This window comes from Phaethon aethereus (assembly GCF_964289735.1).
Source record: "Phaethon aethereus genome assembly, chromosome: 5".
Lineage (NCBI taxonomy): Eukaryota > Metazoa > Chordata > Aves > Phaethontiformes > Phaethontidae > Phaethon > Phaethon aethereus.
In genome coordinates, this window is record NC_138579.1 from 63,716,120 (window position 1) to 63,735,352 (window position 19,233).

The 19,233-nt window shown below is 39.3% G+C and overlaps 1 protein-coding gene across 1 annotated transcript in view; it reads right to left on the minus strand.

The window, feature by feature from the left end:
- Window positions 1-4,324: 4,324 nt before the first annotated feature.
- The window catches only part of ELP4 (elongator acetyltransferase complex subunit 4), a gene marked incomplete at its 5' end in the record, with an annotated part of 152,710 nt that continues 137,801 nt past the window's right edge, over window positions 4,325-19,233 (minus strand). The window contains one exon of the mRNA XM_082000501.1: window positions 4,325-5,157. Coding sequence (XP_081856627.1) covers window positions 5,026-5,157 — 132 coding nt within the window. The 3' untranslated portion in view covers window positions 4,325-5,025. The remainder of the gene's footprint in view (window positions 5,158-19,233) is intronic.

Sequence of the window (19,233 nt, forward strand, 5' to 3'; positions counted from 1 at the left end):
TGTGCCTGGAGAGGAAATGAACCCATTAAAACTTCCCTGGTCAGGAATCAAGTGCCGGAGCTGTGGTTTCCAGCTATGGCTGCTAGCTGAACATAATGGGGCTAGAACTGGCATCAAGTCCTGCTAGAATGATCCCTGTCCTACTGATTTAAAATAGGTCAGGGAGGTAAATTTGTTTTCCAGTGGTGCAAGTCCCAAGAATGATGCCCTGCACAAAACAGTCCTGGTCTAGGAGTGGTAGCTTTGACATACTTATAAAAATAAACAAAAACACTGCAGAAAAGTCTCACTCAAGCAACATACTTTAAACAAGTTTACAGCTTTTTCTGCACACAATATGCTTTCCCAAAATATTGGCATTGAAAACTGCTGGATTTCATATCTAAACCCAAACTTGACCCGATTTCTGTTCTTCTGTAAATCCAGCCCCATGAAATTTCAGCAAGAACTTTCTTTAGTGCGGCTTGCTCCAACCTGACTCTAAAAATGTAGCTGAAAGCGCACCGAAATTTGCCTTTTTCAAGACTTTGTAAGAGAATGCCTCTGATGCCGTAAGTGCTGGGAGCATTCTGAGGGCACAAATGTTCAGACTCAAACTCTGCCAGCATAGAGTGAAGACTTTTTTTGATTCTTGCTATATTTTGGATTTAACATTTACTTTCAATGCCAGAAGACATTAAAATACATTTTTTAATAGAGGAATATGCAGCTACAAATTCTGTAGATCTGCTAACATTTTAAAAAAGGTCCACTGGACCTAATCCTACCAGCTTGCTGCTGGTCTAAACCATTACTGACTTCTCTGGAAGTCAGAGAAGAATATTTTAGATTAAGCTCTACAGCACCAGATATTCCACGTGCAAAAAAAAAAAAAAAAAAAAAAGCAAGCACAAAAGATGTCTGTTTTGATATGAAGAGAAGGTCTGCAAATTAGTTTGATGTGCCTAATAACTTTCAAAATTGTTTAAAGGTGGAGTTTAAATAAGCAGCCAAGTTTTCAGCAGATGCTCTGGGATGCTTGGTGCTCAACACTCCTGAAAATCCATCTATCCATTCAGATGCTGAAATATAGATGTAGCATCCACTATATTACTGAACCATTTCTGGGAAAAAAAAAAAAGAGCCTAACATTTGCGTATATTAGACTAGAAATTGTGGTGGAATTTTTGTTTTCTGTTTTTTTTTCTTTTTTTTTTTTTCCCTCCACTCAGGTTACCTTTTTTCTTAAGATGAAGAGGATTTAACTTTCATTCTTTTTCTACACAGGTACATTTATTATTGAATAAGCACCATCATGTGCTCAGTGTGATTAAAAAAAGAAATGTAGGCCTTGCACTCAGGTAGCTCACAGGAGAAAAGAAAAACCCCAAGAGATGTCATGGGGGATAGTACTTGCCTCCACCACCTCTTAAAGGCATAAAAGCATCTTCTTTCCTATCTCTGTTGTGCTCTGTAGCTATGGATGACGTTCCTCCAGCATAGGCAAAAGAAGAACACTTTATTACATTTCTAATATATGATTCTGGAGAAATGCTGGTTTAACATGTGTGCGTGGGTGTGTGTGTAATACTTGTAATACATATATATTTTTAAAGGGATGTGTCACAACCTTGTGGTTTCAGAAAAACTTATTAATAGCTCATTTTCCGATACTGGCACAGTAAAGGATTTTTCTAAGTTAGAGTTTTGCATTTTTCCAGAAGCTGTATTTGGAATAACATCACTATTTTATATTAAAGATGAAACCAGTGGTGTACCACCATATGTATCAAATCTGAAGTAGCAGAATGCCCATTTTCAGATGCTTGTAGCTACTGTTACAGAAAATCGAATTCAGCTGCATCCTTGAAAGTGCTTTTGAAATTTCTTTACAAATATAGAGTAAGACTTAATCTATCATAATACTCTTCTCATGTGCCAAATACTTATATTTTGAAAACTTCAATACAACGGAAATTATAGAAAGCATTCTTATTTGACATATTAAAGACACAACGTTTTAAATTTCATTACTGCTTTCCTGACTGTGTGTCACAATTCTCTAAAGATCAGGTTCTTGTGCTGAATCGGGAACATCTTCACTGGGATGGGTCTATTGTTTCCCAGCTGAGCTTGGCGGTTTCAGTTTGTAACCTGCTAAAAAGGAGGAAGTTCTGCTTAAAACATCGCAACAAACAAAGAAACCTCACACCGCAATCTCTGCAGAAGAGAGTCCTCTGAGCACAAGGAAGGATCGCACTCGTCTTGCATCCAGCCAAGCCGACGAGGGGGCTCTGAAGATGCAAAAGGAACCTGGTAGCACAATGCAACAGCCTGTCGAAAGAGGCTGCACCCATTCTTCGATTACCGGAGCTGCACCCCTGAGTTAAATACCTGTCTTCAAATCAAAAGAGAGAACCGAGGGATGTTTTGTACACAGGTGCTTGACAGCCGCAGAGCGGCTATGGGGGAAATTCACAGAAAACCACCATGGAACCACTCCTCATGCTCCCCAAGTCAAAACTGCTTTTGGTGCAATAAATGAAGTCTACACTCTATCTACTGCACACCTACATACTGTATCTGCTATGCTTCTACATATGATCAGGTAGCACGTACTTTGCATTATTTCACTTATCAGTCTACTGGATAAGCCAAGTCACTGTCATATGTTGTTGTAACTGATACAATATTTTGGAAGAAAGAAGAGAAATTTTGCTCCATGTTTTTGCCTTAGGTAAACAACACTGTACATCTGTACATTCTAACACTTATTTTACAAAGCATGTTTAGTGACTCAGAAAAATAATTAATCTGGACTTGCAGAAGGAGTTCCCTTTATTATTCAAAATATTTGTCAGCTTCAATATCAACCTACAGAAGTTTTTGAAATTGAAGTCTTATAAATGCATAGGACACACACACACACACACATACATACATGGAATACACGCGCTACTCGCTAACAATTTTCAGTTAATACGTTAACTAGGAACTGACTGTGACTTTCATGATATTTTCTCCCCTGTATGTTAAGCCAATGACCTACTTAAGTGCATTGGCAGCAATTTTTATGTCTTGTGACTTTATATTTCACAAAGAAATACTGTGTTTTGTGTTATTTACATTAAAAAGACGTAATATGTAAAACTTCGCCTTTGTTAAAAATCACTTTATCCTAAGTATTTAAATTATTTCATGCTTTCAAAAGGCACAATTAAGTATCTAATGGGAACTTCCATTCAATGTTACACATAATACAAAGAGAAAAAATGTTTGAGACATCAATGATAATATTTTAAATATATTGGCATAGGAAAGTAGGTGTCTTTTGGCTTTATTAAACTGACAGTTCAGTTCTGAAACTTTATTTTGAAAAGATTTAAAAAGGATTTGTGTCTTTAGAAATAAAAAATATAACAGGCATATCTAAAAAATATAGAAGAGAAAACCTGATTGTTACTACTAATGAAATAGCTGATGACAAAATAGTAGTCTTTTTGATTTTGATCACAAAAAATAAACTGGTAGTGACAGGATATGATGGATAGATTTGACATCCTGGCAAATCACTGTCATTGATTCAATTATTCTAATTCAGAATAAAAGCTGTATACAGTATGTGTTTATGCTACAGTGGAGTTTTTTAAGTGATTGACATTCATCATATTAGTTAGACAGTTTTAAAAGCTATGTCTTTGTTTTACACAGCGCTGTCAAGAAAAAATAAAGTAGAATCTGGACTGCAGGAAAGAAAAAGCAAACCACTTAACCAACTCTTGGTTCCAAACCCATCAAAATAAGTTACCATTATTGCATCCCATTAACACGTTCTTTGAAGAGTCAGTTTCACCCCAGCCATGTAATATACTATTATAAAGACTAAATTTTGAAACTGTAATGCAATCTTACAGCTGGGTGGCTTGGAAGTTTTGGGGAGAAGAAGATATTACCTTTCAAAATGGAAGTCAGCCCCAGAAGAAAGAATGCAAACCACTTTAATTTACAGGTCAGCTTTGCTTTACCATTCTTTTGTTTGATGAGATATACACGGAGATACATACAAAATAGAAGATCACAAATCGTATATCTGAGGGTACAGAAGCCTGATTTAGCTGTATATTCTGCCCTGCTTTAGACCAGCATGCTGCGATACCCTTCCCCGAGCTCAAATGCACTCTTCTGGTTTTCTAGCATTAATGTAGCTGTCGGTTTGAATTTCAATCTTGAATTATGTCTGCTGACATAATTTCATAGTGCTGACTTCAATTGTTTAGGATTACTGTTTTGAACTACATAAGGCAAGAAATTCTTTTCTCTCTGGTGAGTAAATTTCATTCGAGTGCCTTTTAATGCATGTAGTAAGCCATGAGGCAAAGCAATTATCTATAACATAGTCTGATTCGAAAACCAACCGTTCTTAATTACCAGCATATTAGAATAAAAACTATCTTATATATTTTAAATTTATTATTACATATTTAATAAACCAATGTAAATATTTCCTGAAATTTAAGAATGGTATTTCAATTACAAAAAGTAATGTTTTTAAAACTGTAACTGTGTAGTTTGCTTTTGGAATAACAGGTGACAACAAATTGCTTAGTTTCATTCCTTTATTTCAATAAACTGTCCAACGTAACTTATTATTCATATAAAATATTAAATGTAAATATATAAAAAATCCATTGGGAAAAATATCTCTTTATTGTAAAAAAAAAAAACCCTGGAAATGAAAGGGTAAGAGTAATTTTCATATTTTAAGTGAAAGGAACAAAATACTGTATGTTTCCAATGGAGCAGAACAATGGCAGGTCCCAACATAACAGAAGCTTTAACAAAAAGCAAAATCCACACAAGCCCAAAATTAGTACAAAGAAACCAGAACAAAAAAAAAAAAAAAAAAAAAAAAAAAAGGCACCATATGAGAACGTGTATTTTTAAAGACTGCTGGGTCAAATCATTAAGAAAAATATTTATATAAATCATTAACACTCATAATTAGAGTGTCATATAAATCTGAGTGAAACTGCTAAGTAGAAATCACTAGAAGTCCAGGTGCTTCTTGCCGATGGCCATAGCACCACATCCTGAGCTCAGCAGTTTGGCGGATTCTGCCAGATCCTGTTTGCGTGCGCGGCTCACTGTGTCTGACAAGTCTGGAGGCAAATGCAGTCGCTGTGGCAGGAGATTTTCAGGAGCGAGAGGGAGAGAGACAGGGGGAGAGAGAGAAGAAAGCGAGAGGGGAAAGAACAAGGAGGGGGAAAAAAAAAGAATAATTGAAGTAGAAATTGTTTTCCATAGCATGTTTCAAAACGCAGTCTTTTTCCCGACTGATCAATGTTTACTCACAGAAATAAAGCACTTCCCAGACACCCCTTCTAGGCTGACCTGGAAACAGTTTTGCATGTTTTCAACAGATTGGATTCTGTAATTGGAATAGATTTTTCCTCACGAAAATTTTCTAAACAAAATCCAAATTTGCTCAAGGATGTCATTGTATCTGTGGGCACATTTCCTTTAAGAACACATGTTGTGTTAACCCCTACAGCAAATCCTTTGATTTCTATGGAATTACAATATAAGTATAGTTTTATTTCAAACACGTATACTTTGTGGCAGAGTCTGAAAATAAATGATGTGATGGTCAGAAGATGGAGAGGGCTCACCTTGGTTGCAGCATTATTCTGCTGGAGTGTTTCTTCTTCATATTCTACTGTCATTTTTTAACAAAAACAAGCAGTGATAGTAGTTGCAGTTGTATAAGGCAATCATATATGCTAACCAAACCTTGCCGTCCCTTGTGAGTTGTAGGAACATTACATCCATTTTACAGATGAGGAAGCTGAGACACAGGTTACACGGTTTTGTCCACAAGCACACAGTCCTTGCACAATAAACCTTATTTTTCAACTATGACAAAAATATTTCAACTGTCCCTCTGAGGATTCTTTTTACACTGGAGATATATAAAAGACATGTCATTACCATTTAGCTTTTGTAAAATAAGGTGAAAATTAATGTAAAACTGCAGCTTTACTTGGTTAATTACTGGCTTGCTTTTGGACACAGGGAGGTACCAAAAGGACAGCTGAGCTTCGTATACACAGTGCGATAATTTATGACACTGGTAACATGGAAGGAGCATATTTCTGTAAAGATTTTAGTAGGCAAAGGCTAAACTGTGTGGCTCTTTTAACATGCACACGCTTCTGAAGGGAACAGGATAACAGTAATGGCTGCAAAACTGTCTTAGGAGGCTGTGTAGACCATCCTTATTCTCTGCTTTTGCTATGTTTTTACTTATATCACAACACGTAAACACAGCTGCCTTTTATTCAATACCTTTGCAACTTTTGTAGGATAAGATAACAATTCAATTAAAATGCATAAGAAATATCTGATTTACAGTGGGCTGACTGCTCAATTCATTGCTGGCTTTGAGACTGTGCAATTAGGCGTAACTTCAGAGGTGCTCCACGGTGCTTCTGACCACCGGCCACTCCTGCCTGTGGGCAAAGCAGGGGGAAGAACGTGTGCTGGGTTGTCGTCTTCTCCGAGGGAAGGAAATGCATAAAGTAACACATGTGGAGTAGGAAAGCCTGTGCCCAGGGTGAGATGACATACCTCAGTGTTGAAATAGGAGAAATGTGCGCATTTCTTTGTAGCACATGGCCTATGAAGCACAACTTATGTATCAGCACATCCCCCCCATACCATTTAGTAATTATGCAGCTCTTACATTTCACTGTATTAAAATCAGTATCCTTCACTCACAGTTCATCCCTTATTCCTACGAAGGTTAAGGACGGCTGTGGATGTGAACTGCGGTCCATGATGCCTCATTTCTACACCAAGACGATATAAACTAGGGCACGTGCCTACCTTGTTTGTATGCTGAGGAAAACGTTTGCTAGGAAAGAGCTGATGTACTACTCCGATTGTAGAGGGGGGCTCTAACCACGGGAAAACGAAGGATGCGGAAAAGCCGGGAAGTGCAGGGGAGCACTCGACAGATCTTTCAGTCACGTTTTCTTTCCAAAGAAGCGTACAGTACTCTGTTAGCAGGGTGCAAGGTATCTGGTACATGGGAGGCGCAGAGACAAGTGAAAGAATCCAACCTTCTCCCACTCACTGTTAGCATCTCTCTGCCCTCACCGGGGAGCGGGAGAGGCAGCTTCCTCTAGGGGAAATGTAGTACCGCTGTCTTCCTCCTGCCACTACTGACCTCTTTGCCAAGTCTGCCAAGTGGATTCAGAGCAAGGTGATGAAGAGCAAACAGAACTGAGACTCGGCAAACTTATCTTATGCGGGGACTAACCAACGTCACCGATGGGGAACACAACTGTAAACCCTGCCACATTGGCCTGGACTTAAAGTATGGTCAAAAGGACAAAAATCTTTGACATTCTTACAGCCTCTTAATCAATGCTGTGTTTGTTCACTAATATATATTACAAACAGAAAATAGAGACAGAAGAACATTTATAAATTTGCAAAGACTCAGGTGGGAAAAGCAAAAATCTAAGATCCTGACACTGGATGGTAGGACTGAATTAAGCTTTTACAGATGTATTTGTTATGATGCAGTGTTTCATTACACACACATATACTCTTCTTCCCTCATCTTACTCAGCGAAGAGGACGCACACTGCTCATGTAGTGACTGGCTATTCAGCATTTTGTTTTCTTCTCACTGTTTACTCTGAACTTTTCTGATGTATTTATTGTACACTATTCAATCCTTGTTCTGAAGATGGAATGGCTTTTCAATAGCATATGTCAGTATATAGCACTCGAATGCTTCACAAATACCAACTGTGTTATTTTCCTAATATTCTTGTGAGATAAGGCAGCAAAGTTACATCCATTTTATGGCTAGGGAATTTAAGGCACATAAAAAACATGACAAAAGGTATCTACTCATTTCAGAAACACAATCTGAGGCATTTAGGACTTGCTTTTCCAGAATGTTTAGCATTGTACAGCATTTCACATGATCAAATGCTAACTTCACTTGTAGCTGTGAGTGCTTAGTGTTTCTTCAAGAACCCCAAGTCAGGCACTCAGAAAGTGAGAGACACAAAGTAAGGGTACAGAAATAAAAATGCTGGGTTGAAGCGACATGATCACACAGAAGCTCAGTGGTATAGGCAGAGACACATCATACCTTCCAAGATAGCCCTCAATCGTCTTCATTATGAGACTATGCCTCCTGCAATCCTTTCTCTCTCTACAATCCAAATTTTCAAACTTTACAACAAATTGCTGGTTCTCCAGGAAGCATATTTCACTGCGTACGCCACATGCAGCCTCAGATCAGATGTATTCTGAATGAAAAACAACACTAGGGTCCTCTGAAAACAACTGAATATTACCCTGCCATTAAGATGTGAATCACGGCACGCAGGCATGCTACCTCTGAATAAAGCCTGAACAGGCATTTCAGAATATCACTCCTTACATCTCCTGTGTGCAGCTTAAAAATATAAACGGCTGCAAATATTAATCCTATTAAATATTTTAACATCATTTAACGCCCCCCCCCATAACTTTAAACCACAAACAAACTGGAAACTCATCACATGGCATTACACAGACATCCACAGGTTAAACAACAGGCCTTTATTTTTGGCACCAGTAGGGACATTGCAGTCACTTGAACTAAGGCAGTAAGTGATAGCATGAATAGGCTGTGATCCTTTTTGAACACCAGCATTACAGAACGATCAGACATTTTCACAGATATTTGCTGACCGCAGAGAAACAGTCACGTTTAAAGTCCCAGTTTAGGACAAAATGTTCTCTGGTGGACAGACTTCTCTGCTATTTCTGAGGCTGTGACCTCCATCCCTTTCAATCTCTTTCTCTTATCAGCCTGATAAGAATCAGGCTCGTTTTGCTCACATCAGCAATCCCAGTCCTTGTTGCCCAGAAGTCCCATCCTGCAACTGGTCTTCATGACAAAAATGCCCCTTCTCCGGTTATCTGCACTCCCCAGCCCCATCCAGCCTCAGCTTTCTGCTTCCAAGCTCTTCATTCCCGCTCCTGCCAGTCCTGGGTTCCTCTTGCCCGTTTAGCCCATATTCCATTCCGTGCTCCCATGCCTAGGGCCAAATTCAGCACCGGGTGGTCACCCTTCCTCGCCTCAGCCCCTTGTCCGCCTCATCCCCTATTTTGTCCTCCTCCTGCTCCCACCTGTCGTTCTTGCTCTGCCCTTCTTTCTCCTGCTGGCACTGCTTTCCATCCCCTTTCCTGCCCCTGCCCCTCTCCTCTGCCCCCGTGCCCCTGCCCAGAGTGCGGGCACAGGCACCGGCTCACCTCCCGGTCCCAAAAGCAGGTACACCCCTGGAAAAGGGTCAGGCCGAATACGCAGTACTTACTGAGTCTGCCTGGGCCACACAGAGGCAGGTTTTCGCAGGACAGCAAAAACACATCCCTGGCATAAAGGCTAGACATAAAAGTGCATATTTTAATTTGCTCTTTTAAATAATTGAAGGTTTTCACTAAAATAGTCCAGTGTGTGGATAAACAGAAAACTTCCTGTAGCCTACAGCAAGCTGGCAGGGCAACAATATTTTAAGGCAAAATGGTCAGAGTCTGGCAAAAGTAAATATGCAAGTGAAAACAGGATCCTGTAACTGCCCTCCTTGTGATAATTTCTTAAAGGCTGTATCAAAGAAAGGTGAAGTTTGTCAGTGTAAAAATTAGGGAATGCTGGAGTAAACTTCCTTCGTGCAAAGTTAACTGTGTATCTATCTGCATTATTACGGTGTGTTTAATTACACGCTCACACACTATTTTCACTTATAGAGGTTGTCAGAAAAGTTTAACCTTGGGATCTTCAGAATCAGCCTCTAAGCTTCATTCACTCGATTAAGAAATAACTGGCTATGGAAGGAAGAAGGCTATTACTGGCTATTACCTAGTGTATGAGGCATAGCTAGGGAAGGGGCATGATGTGCGGGCTGGTGCCTCCTGCCCGCTCTGTTTCAGGCAGGTCCCCACGGCTTTGCGGTGACCGGAACAATTACACCGAACCCAGCTAAGCACACAGCTTTAGGGCATGCTTTACGAAAGGAAAACAGTTCAGACAAAACTTATTACATACTTTGCCTCTGCTCCTCCCTCTGCCTGAAGAAAACTTCTAACTACTTTATTTGTTTTCAATGGGGGGGAAAAAAAAAGGTAGAAGTGGAAGATAAGACTATGTAAAATGACAGGGCAGAGGGACACCGAGCAACCGTTTTGTCCAGTCCCAGCATGGAGGACCAAACACAGCGCTGACGGTTTTCTGACACTGGTCTGCCTTGTAAGACTGGGATGTAAAGATCCAAGTCCTGGATATTCTAGGAACTTCCAGTGGGCTGGTACATTTGGTTGGGGTGTAATTTATTAATTTTTTTTTTAACCAACAAAATCCCTTGTAGACAGAAATAGCAGCAAGTGCTTTTGCCATGTAGCTTATTATATGAAGTTTTACAGATTTATTATAAAAAACAGACTTTCCAACATAAGACTTTTTTTTCTCTTTAGTATTAAGAGGGCTGACCAGCAGTTTTCCTAGCAACCTCTCCTGATGTTGATTATAACCCAGTTACAAAATGCATAGAAACAGTATGCAGGATTTAACTGACTATAAAAGGGGTTGAAAATAAAGTAAAAATCATATAACTGAACATAAGTAAGCAATGACAGGTTAAACAAAGAGCTAGCTACTAGAGATAATGTTAAAGAAGTGATTACTATACAACTATACGCATATTCTCTGAGGAATCTATTGGCACTGCATTGCGGAGGCAGCTAATGAAATCCAGTATTACACCTACACAGTATAAACAACAATCAGTTCATAAAATTAATTTTCAGATTTGAGGAAATGTGTGTCTGTACAGATTGATTTTACACTGTTTAAAATACTCAGAAATAACTGACGTGGAGGACATTCAAGAAACAGCAAAATTGCGTAAAATTAAATAAGGGCTACCGAAACCACATGTTCTGTAAAATGCTTTAAGCGATAAAATGTATAAAAATGTTTAGCAGCAATATGATAAGCACATATACACATATTGGCAAAAATCTAAACCCAAAGTAATTCTTCGTATTACTCCAAAATCATTATTATATTTTTAGCAAACGGATAAATAACAACATGAGTGATGCAAAATAATTGAGTATCATAAAAAAAAGGGATGGGAGTTCAGGTGGGAATTCATTCTTAATTCGATACTTATTAAAATAATTCCACACAAGTTAACCTTGTGACTCTGCTAACAGTTACATGAAGCTTTAACAACAAAATGGAAACTTCCAAAAATTAAACTTAAAAAAAACCCCTTTACAATTCCATTTATTTGGATCTTTGACCAAAAAAATTGCTTATTAGTCTATTATGGCTTCAGTCCTGCCTTGGGGCAGGGAGATGGGTTAATGACCTCTCTAGATCCCTTCCAGTTCCATTTGCTACAACTCCATGAAGACTGAAGTCACCAAAGCCGAAGGGATTTGGTTTAGGGGGAAGAGGGGGCTGGGGAGAAGAATTTTAGGAATGCTGGGAATATGAAAGATGCAGACTCCTAGTTGGGGACCTTTATATCCTACTTATTTCTCTTTGAAGCAGAACTCTTGCCATTCCATAAAGCCCACGCAAGAGAGAACAGGAACAGTCCGTGGTACAGAAGCTGAGTTCCTGTTACTATTTCCTCTTCTGCGTATGATGCCCCTAATGCACCCCTTGCATTTTGTTTTCCCTGTTATGTCTTTTTGTTATTACCTCATTTATAATTAGCAGTCATTATTTCTATTTTCATAGTACCTAAGAAAAGACTTCAGCATTTTTGTAACTATCACGAAAAAGGTGTGTTTTAAGGAGAAATCTGCAGAAGGCTAGTAATGTAGCTGTGTAAAACCTCCCCTTAGAGTGAAGAACCCCGTTTTTTTGCTTGAAAACTATCAAACTGTCAAATGATTGTCACCATTACCTGACTGGAAATAGATTTCTTGATAATGAGTAAGACCCCGCAGGCAGGCTGCGGAAAAGGACATGGAGGCCTTCGGAAATGAAAACAAGCAACTTCCATCTTCAGAAAAGAGGCAGCCAGTGGAGGGATGCCAAGTTACTCCGCAGTCACCGAGCTGCCTCGTTATCTTTGCGTGAAGGCGACTGCCCCAAGCGGGAGGCTGCAGCCGCCAGTGCCCGCGGCCAGCTGTGCTACAGTGCAGCTGTGCCCCCCAAACTGGGCTGCCCGGGGACAGAGCGCTGTGCAAGAAGGAGCTGGCGAAGCCCTGCCAGGTGCTCCCTGCTTTGCTGGGGAGCTGCGTTCTGCTCAAGCCCCGGCCATTTTCCTGTGCTACCGCTCTGCCAGGGCCCGGCCGTGGGGCTTGCTGGTCTGGGTGTGATCCTCGCCTGCTGCCTTGGCTTCTCAGCGTGAGGGCAGGCTTGCCTCATAACTGTGGACCTGTCTGGCAGTCACCAGGACTGGTGGTTGACCCTGGTTACCTTCACCGAACCTGCTCTGCTCTTACTTGGGCAGCGGGGGAAGGATTTAATAGCGGCAGCTGAGCCTGCCCGGGCCATTGGGGATACCTTCAACGCAACGGCAACACGTGGCACCGATTCTCTGCGGTGCCCTGAGCCACAGCTTCAAGGCCATTGTGGTATGTCTGTTCACGTGGTGAAAGAAGTCCCGAATGAACAGGTTTGCCTGGCGTCCCCACAGGTCGCATCTTGCATTTCTAACTGAGGTAGCTGCCAAACGGTTACAAACTCCTTAACAGATACACATTTCAGGAGCACCTTAGCCTTGCCAGTCAATGACTTCAATGCTTTCTTAGCAGGTCATCATCAAGCGCAGTAACTAGCTGGTCTTCTTGGCGAAAACAACTTACTACCTTTGGGCTGAATAAAAACACAAATATGTGCAGGTATGAAACGAAATTTCTTCTAGAGAGAAGTGTTCATGCAAATATTTGACATGGAGGTGACTATAAGTTTTGACCTTCTCCCTTGCCAAGTTCGCCAACTGAAAGACACCAGCTATGTGTATTACGATGAAATGAATTCTATTTTATATGATACGTAGTCTAGTGGAGTGACATAGCACTTATATTGACATAACTTTGTAACAACCCACATACAGATCTGACAATACCATTATGAAAAGATATAAAATCCTTATTAATGCCACAAAACTGAACAATACTTCTGAGTTAATGTAAGTTCACTTCTCAATGGCAAAACAGTAATCCCTTTACCACTGAAGGCATCAGCTCTCTCAGCAAGGACTAGAAAAGTAATTCCAACTGGCCCAGACCCATGTCAGGCAGAAATCATATGATAGTCCTGAAATTTGGTTACGACTAGTGTCTCACAATCTATAATATTTATCTTGTGGAGAGAATGGTGCCAAACTATCCTCTAATAACTGCATTTAGGTCTTAGGTGAACTATTTAAAACCTAATTTACTAAGGATCTCTTACATTCCTGTTCACATTACAATTTTCTCGGTACTTTAACAAATTTAGGAGACAAACCATTTGGTAACTACTTTTCTGTATAATGGACATGAACTCAGTTTCTTCTTGTTCTGCTATGCTCACAGATGCTACATTACTATTCTTAAATCACAGCAATGGACATATTTTCTAAACTGATTATAAAGACAAAAGACTTTTTAAAAGAGCATTCTAAAATTTTCTACTTTTCAGGTAACTGTGATTGACTTATAACTAACCACAGCTATATCAACCCATGTTAAAATAAGCACATCTACCATATGCATTTCTTTTTTTTTTTTTAAGTTGAAGCATAATCTGAGCCATCAAAATTAATTATTGTTAACATCAGGTGTTTAGAGAAGGCTTCCACTAAGAACAGCTGGTAAATATACTTCTACCTACATATGTCTGTCTGTCTGCTAAAGGACACATTGCTAATATGAAAATAACTTTTAATGTATAGCTAATAGTAATTAAAATAACTTGAGCACAATGCTAAAACTCTTATTTTTCATCACTTACAGAATGTAAAATAAAATCAGGATAATTCTCACTTTCACCTCATTTTCAGAACAGTGATGTTTTGTTGTGGGTTTCCAATGCTGCTACACAGAGCTTAGTTAAACAGTGACTTTAAAGACACCTGGCAAAATTAAGAACCATTAATAAACCCACTTCCTTTTGCGATAGATTTTGCAAAAGCCGTTTTACGTTTCAGAATCTTAATATAAGCCTCTTCAGTGCAGCTTTCCAGCGTATCTGCTTTACCGAAGTGATATGGTAATATCCAAGAGAATTTAATTCAAACTGTGCTGATTCGTTTGGATGTGCCACATGGTATTGCTTCTGTTCTCTGACCAGAAAACTATGCAAAGTACTGAAAAACTGAATTCCTGAGTCTGAATTTAAAACTCAGTTTATTTAACTGATTTTGGCTATTGCAAAGCAAAAATCTTCAGAGATCATTTGTACCAATAAAATTCTATTCTGCACATGTTTGTGTAAAGTGAAACCCTAGGGGATTTCAGATGGCTGAAGAAGTTCCAGTAACATGTGAGTAGAAACGGGTTGGTTTTTGTACGTGCAGCATGAGTCACTACTTTTCAGCAACAGGACAATTGTCTGAACAAACTCACTCCAAAGAAAAAATCCAAGATGTGTTAAAGACGCTTTGCTACATGTGAAGGGACACAAGGGAAAGATAAAAGTATCAGGAAGGTTTCCCTTCTCTGACACTGGCACCATGGAGTGCTCTAAATCACACGTATAAGTTACAGACCCACTTCGTATTATAACTATAGTCTCTGCATAATGACGAAGCTCCCCATGTTATAAAGGGGTCTGCATTAATCACTGATGGTTATAGATTATCCAGGGACTACAGCTGTTCAACTGCTTGTCTGATCCAAAATTCAGAGAAACACATGGTAATCTTACAACCAGAACTGTACTAAATATTTACATAGCATACTCTTGTAATGCTTACTGATCCAGCTCTTACCAAGTGCATGTTGAAAGATTGTCTCTGTCCTGAAGAGTTTACAGTCTGAACACACAAAGTGGGTAAAAAGGAAGAAATGAAAGATAAAACATCCAGCAAGAATGAAAAATGTCCTGATATATAGTGTATTAATGCCAAAGCTTTTTTTTTCCTTCCAACTGAAAAAAACGTTCTACGAGAAAGAGTACCCTGTATAGAAAGGCAAATGGAAGAGAACAGAGAGGAAATGAAGTGACAACAGGCTGAAGAGAAGACGGAGTGAAGAAAGGGAAAGATGGAGGGTGGGAGAAGATACATTGTCTAGGTGTGTTTTAGTTGAGATTGGAATATGTTGTCTACAAACTGAAGGGAAATCTTGTTCTAAATTCAAACAGTAGTTCATGAGTCTGATGATACCATCTATCATCTATGTCCAAAGCAAGCAGACTAACATTTGTCTTGTAGATCTGTTCTTTTTGCTGAATTTCTCCCCCCTGGGCTTACGTAAAAGGAGTGTGGGACCCGTGATGCAAGTCTGAGTAATTCTAGGGCTCTCAGGATAGTCCGGATGGATGCTAATGTTAATGCTACATTTCCTTCCCTGATGGATTCATTCAACCTAATTGCAGCTGTCTGCAAGCCAGCCACTCAGCCTAACCTATATTATATACTTAGGATGAGATGAATCATCCTTGCAAGTGCTTGCCCATCTCTGCTGATTATTAAGGAAACCTGGATGACTAGCTTAAACTAAACTCTTAACATGAAGAGTAAAAGGTCAAGGAGAGGAATTCAGTCCTACAAATATACGAAGCTTCTCACTGAGTCATTGCCTACACAGTATCTCCTCTTTCTTTGAATGACATTGCAACATGCCACAAAGTACGGATTTCATATCAAACCACAGATGGCTCACTGGCAACGTTCCAGAGTTGCGGGTGATGCCTGCACTGCTCTACAACAACTTGGGTCTCTCTACTGGGAAGCTTGAGAAATGTTCAAGACGCTGTGTGTACAAACAAAAGCTATGTGAGTGAGGAGGGAGAAATAGCATTCAGAGACAGAAGCATCTGTTCTAGGAGGTCCAACATATTGCAATGTTAACTGTCACCCTTTACGATTTCAGCTAAATTGTAAAACTAACCAAATATTTGAGTCCGCATCCAAAGCTATCTGTTAAAGTTCACTGTAATCTATCAAGCTTCTGTCAGTTTAAATATTTTGTTGCATTTCAGAAAACTCATTATACACCCATTAGAAAACACCATTTTATCTCAGGGTGTGCAACAACAGAAACAACTGATAAAGTAAAGTATATTATGCCTCTTGATAAAATTGTCCAGATAGATTTCAATACTTCACAGAAGGGTTATGCTCCAGGACAGGTAACTCGCAGCGGCAAGTCTCTTACAAGCGCATTTCAATGCCTGAGTTGCCAACTCAAAAAAGACAGACAACAGAAATGCAGAGAGACTTCTGAATTGAACAGTTCTGCCACCTATTGCTAAAATACACATTGCCTACAAGCTTCCATTGATTTCAAGTATCGAGTCTCTATAGATCCTATGAAATTTAGAGTTTAATGAAGTGCATTCCTAAGAAGAACAGGAGAAAATGGGAGCTGCTCTGAGACTCTGGACCAGCCTAGCTGTGGGCTGCCCCAATGCTGCCTCAGCGTTATTTCTACATTTTGTATACATTGGCAATGCTTATTTCCTCCCACACATCAGTTTCAGAAGCTGTGTGGAGGAACACAAACACAATATGTAACTATACACGCAAAGGCACGCATTACTTATAACTGCCTATGAATTACCGATCATGGCCAATGTGTCTACCCACAGGATCTCTCCAAGGCAAGCAGTATTGCTCCAGAAAGCACTGGGACAGGGTGAGCTGCATGGTTTTACATTTGCCTACATGATGCAAACCACCCATACAATGTGTGCCTGAATGCTGCTGATTCGAGAGACCAGTGTCACAGGCTTGGCAAGTTGCTGGTGACGAAAAAAGAGCGTGCAGGGGGGCAAAACGTAAATGCTAGCTGGGGCGGGGGTATTGTCCTTCTCTACTGGGAGTAGCCCTTTGCTCAGGAGTCTATTTACTTTTTTAGGTCAGCTAGAATTAGAAAATTTCCATTGCTAGGCAGCCCGGCACATCTGTGAAGCATTTCTGGGCGTTCAGACCTGAGGCACGTGCTGCCCAAAGGGAAGATTCATTACCCCATGTTACACGGCCCGCCAGTCCCTCCCGCAGACGGCACAAGGGCTTCGGCAACAGGAAAGTGCCTTAACTTCGTGCAGAAACATATTACATGACCAGAACACACCAATTAACACATTTGTAAAGCTTCAGGGATAGGAACAATTTAATAGCTTGTTGAAGCAGACTAATTTTCTGGAGCTTTTTATCTTTTTAAAATTTTTTTTTTATTTATTTTGCTTTTCATGCTTGGACAAGTTCTTCTTTGCCACAGGTATTTTCCGAGTCTGCCTGGCAGGATTATTAAGTGTAGAGAAACACAAATTATTCAATCACTTTAAAACAGTGCTAGAGAAATGAGAAAGTGCTATATAAGTGCAAACTATTATTACTAATCTCTGTTTTAAAAGCAAGTATTATTTAGATTGATAAATGTATTGCTGGTTTACAAAATTCTGCATATTTAGAAACCAAGGCTGCTAAACAGATGACCAGTTTGTTTATGTTTGCAGCTTTTCACAAGCTAGAAACTTCAGCTCTGCAACGGTAAATGCCACTGTCAGATGCTCCACGCTAACACAAAAACCAGGCCAGAAGAGGAAAAAAAATGTATTTCTGCTATCATTGTCTTCTCACCCTAAAAACTGGCACTGATATGGGAAGTATGCTCAGTTCCTGTAACTCCCAGGTGAGGATGTAGAAATTATATAATTCATATTTTAATATCTCTTCTTTTCAGTACTAATCCCCCATGACGCATGAGGGCTACAGTTTAAAATTCCAGTTACAAAGCCTTTTGTAGTATCACCACCAAATAATCTTAGATTTCAGAAATCACCGAAGTGTAATTTAGTATCGTGATGTTGGATTACCCTGTTTTGGTATGAAAACATACTGTGGCATATTTTTACTCAGTGATTGATATTGCTTGTACAGAAAAATATAAAAATCTCATCGGTTGACTACCCTTTGGCAAACCAATGCTTTAAAGGAAGTTTAAGCACAGAATAAGAAGTTGCTGGGGAAAGGTTAAAAGACAGGTCATGCTAATTCCTTTTTAAATGACTCTATCTAAGACAGTAGGACTCAGTGTAAACTGAAGCAAATATATTAAATATGAACGACAGAAACTAGTATCACATGAAATGCAAGACTTTTGTGAGTAATTGAGATTAAAATAAACATTACTATTTATCTGGAGGTGGGGGGGACGTCTGAACATTTGAGCAGATTCCTACATCAAAAATGTGTTTTGTACAGAAACTATATGTCAAATTATAGTTATTTGCTTTCAACTGTTTCTAGCAGTTATTTTGTTTTGTACTTTTCATGTGTCAGTATTTTTTGCATGTCACTTCTTTATTCCCTACTACAAGTAAGTCTCTTTAGAGCAATAAGATCTTTAAAATCCCTTTGGTGTTTAGAAATGTCAACAGTTCAGTAGACTATACTTGATGAATAGGCCAGATAGAAAAACCTGCCCCAAGTTTTTATCTCAAGAGAAGTAAGGTGCTTTGAAGAGCACTTGATTTGAGATTTAGAAGCCTGCCGCTATTCAGTCAGGCACTCTTGAGAGTTGTTAAGTCCTGACCCATAGCATGAAAACAGGTTGGAGGCAGGGAAGAAATACTGGTAAGAAATATAATTTGTACTCTCTGTATAATTATTTCTTCTAAATACTACTTAAACATTTCTTCCTATAAATAAGTAAAAAACAACTAAGAGACCAGGCAACCTTATCAGATGATCTTATTTGAATATTTTGAATGTAGCTAGAACTTGCCAGGGGGAACAGCCACAGCACTGGAAAAAGATGAGGCTGTGAAGGAAAAAAAAAAAATCTAAACGGTTCTTTCCATTCGAATAGACGGCACTGACATATTAAAGCTTTGTATTTTTGACAAGAGACATAAAAACCAAAGAGGTTTTCACTTCAAAATATGCATTGGAAGAAGATTAAATGCTTTGGTTTGCTATAATTACAAAAAATATTTTATTTATCCTTTGCTATCGCTTCCAGTCTACAACCAATCTCAATACCAGACTACAATGAGTTCACTCAACATCATAA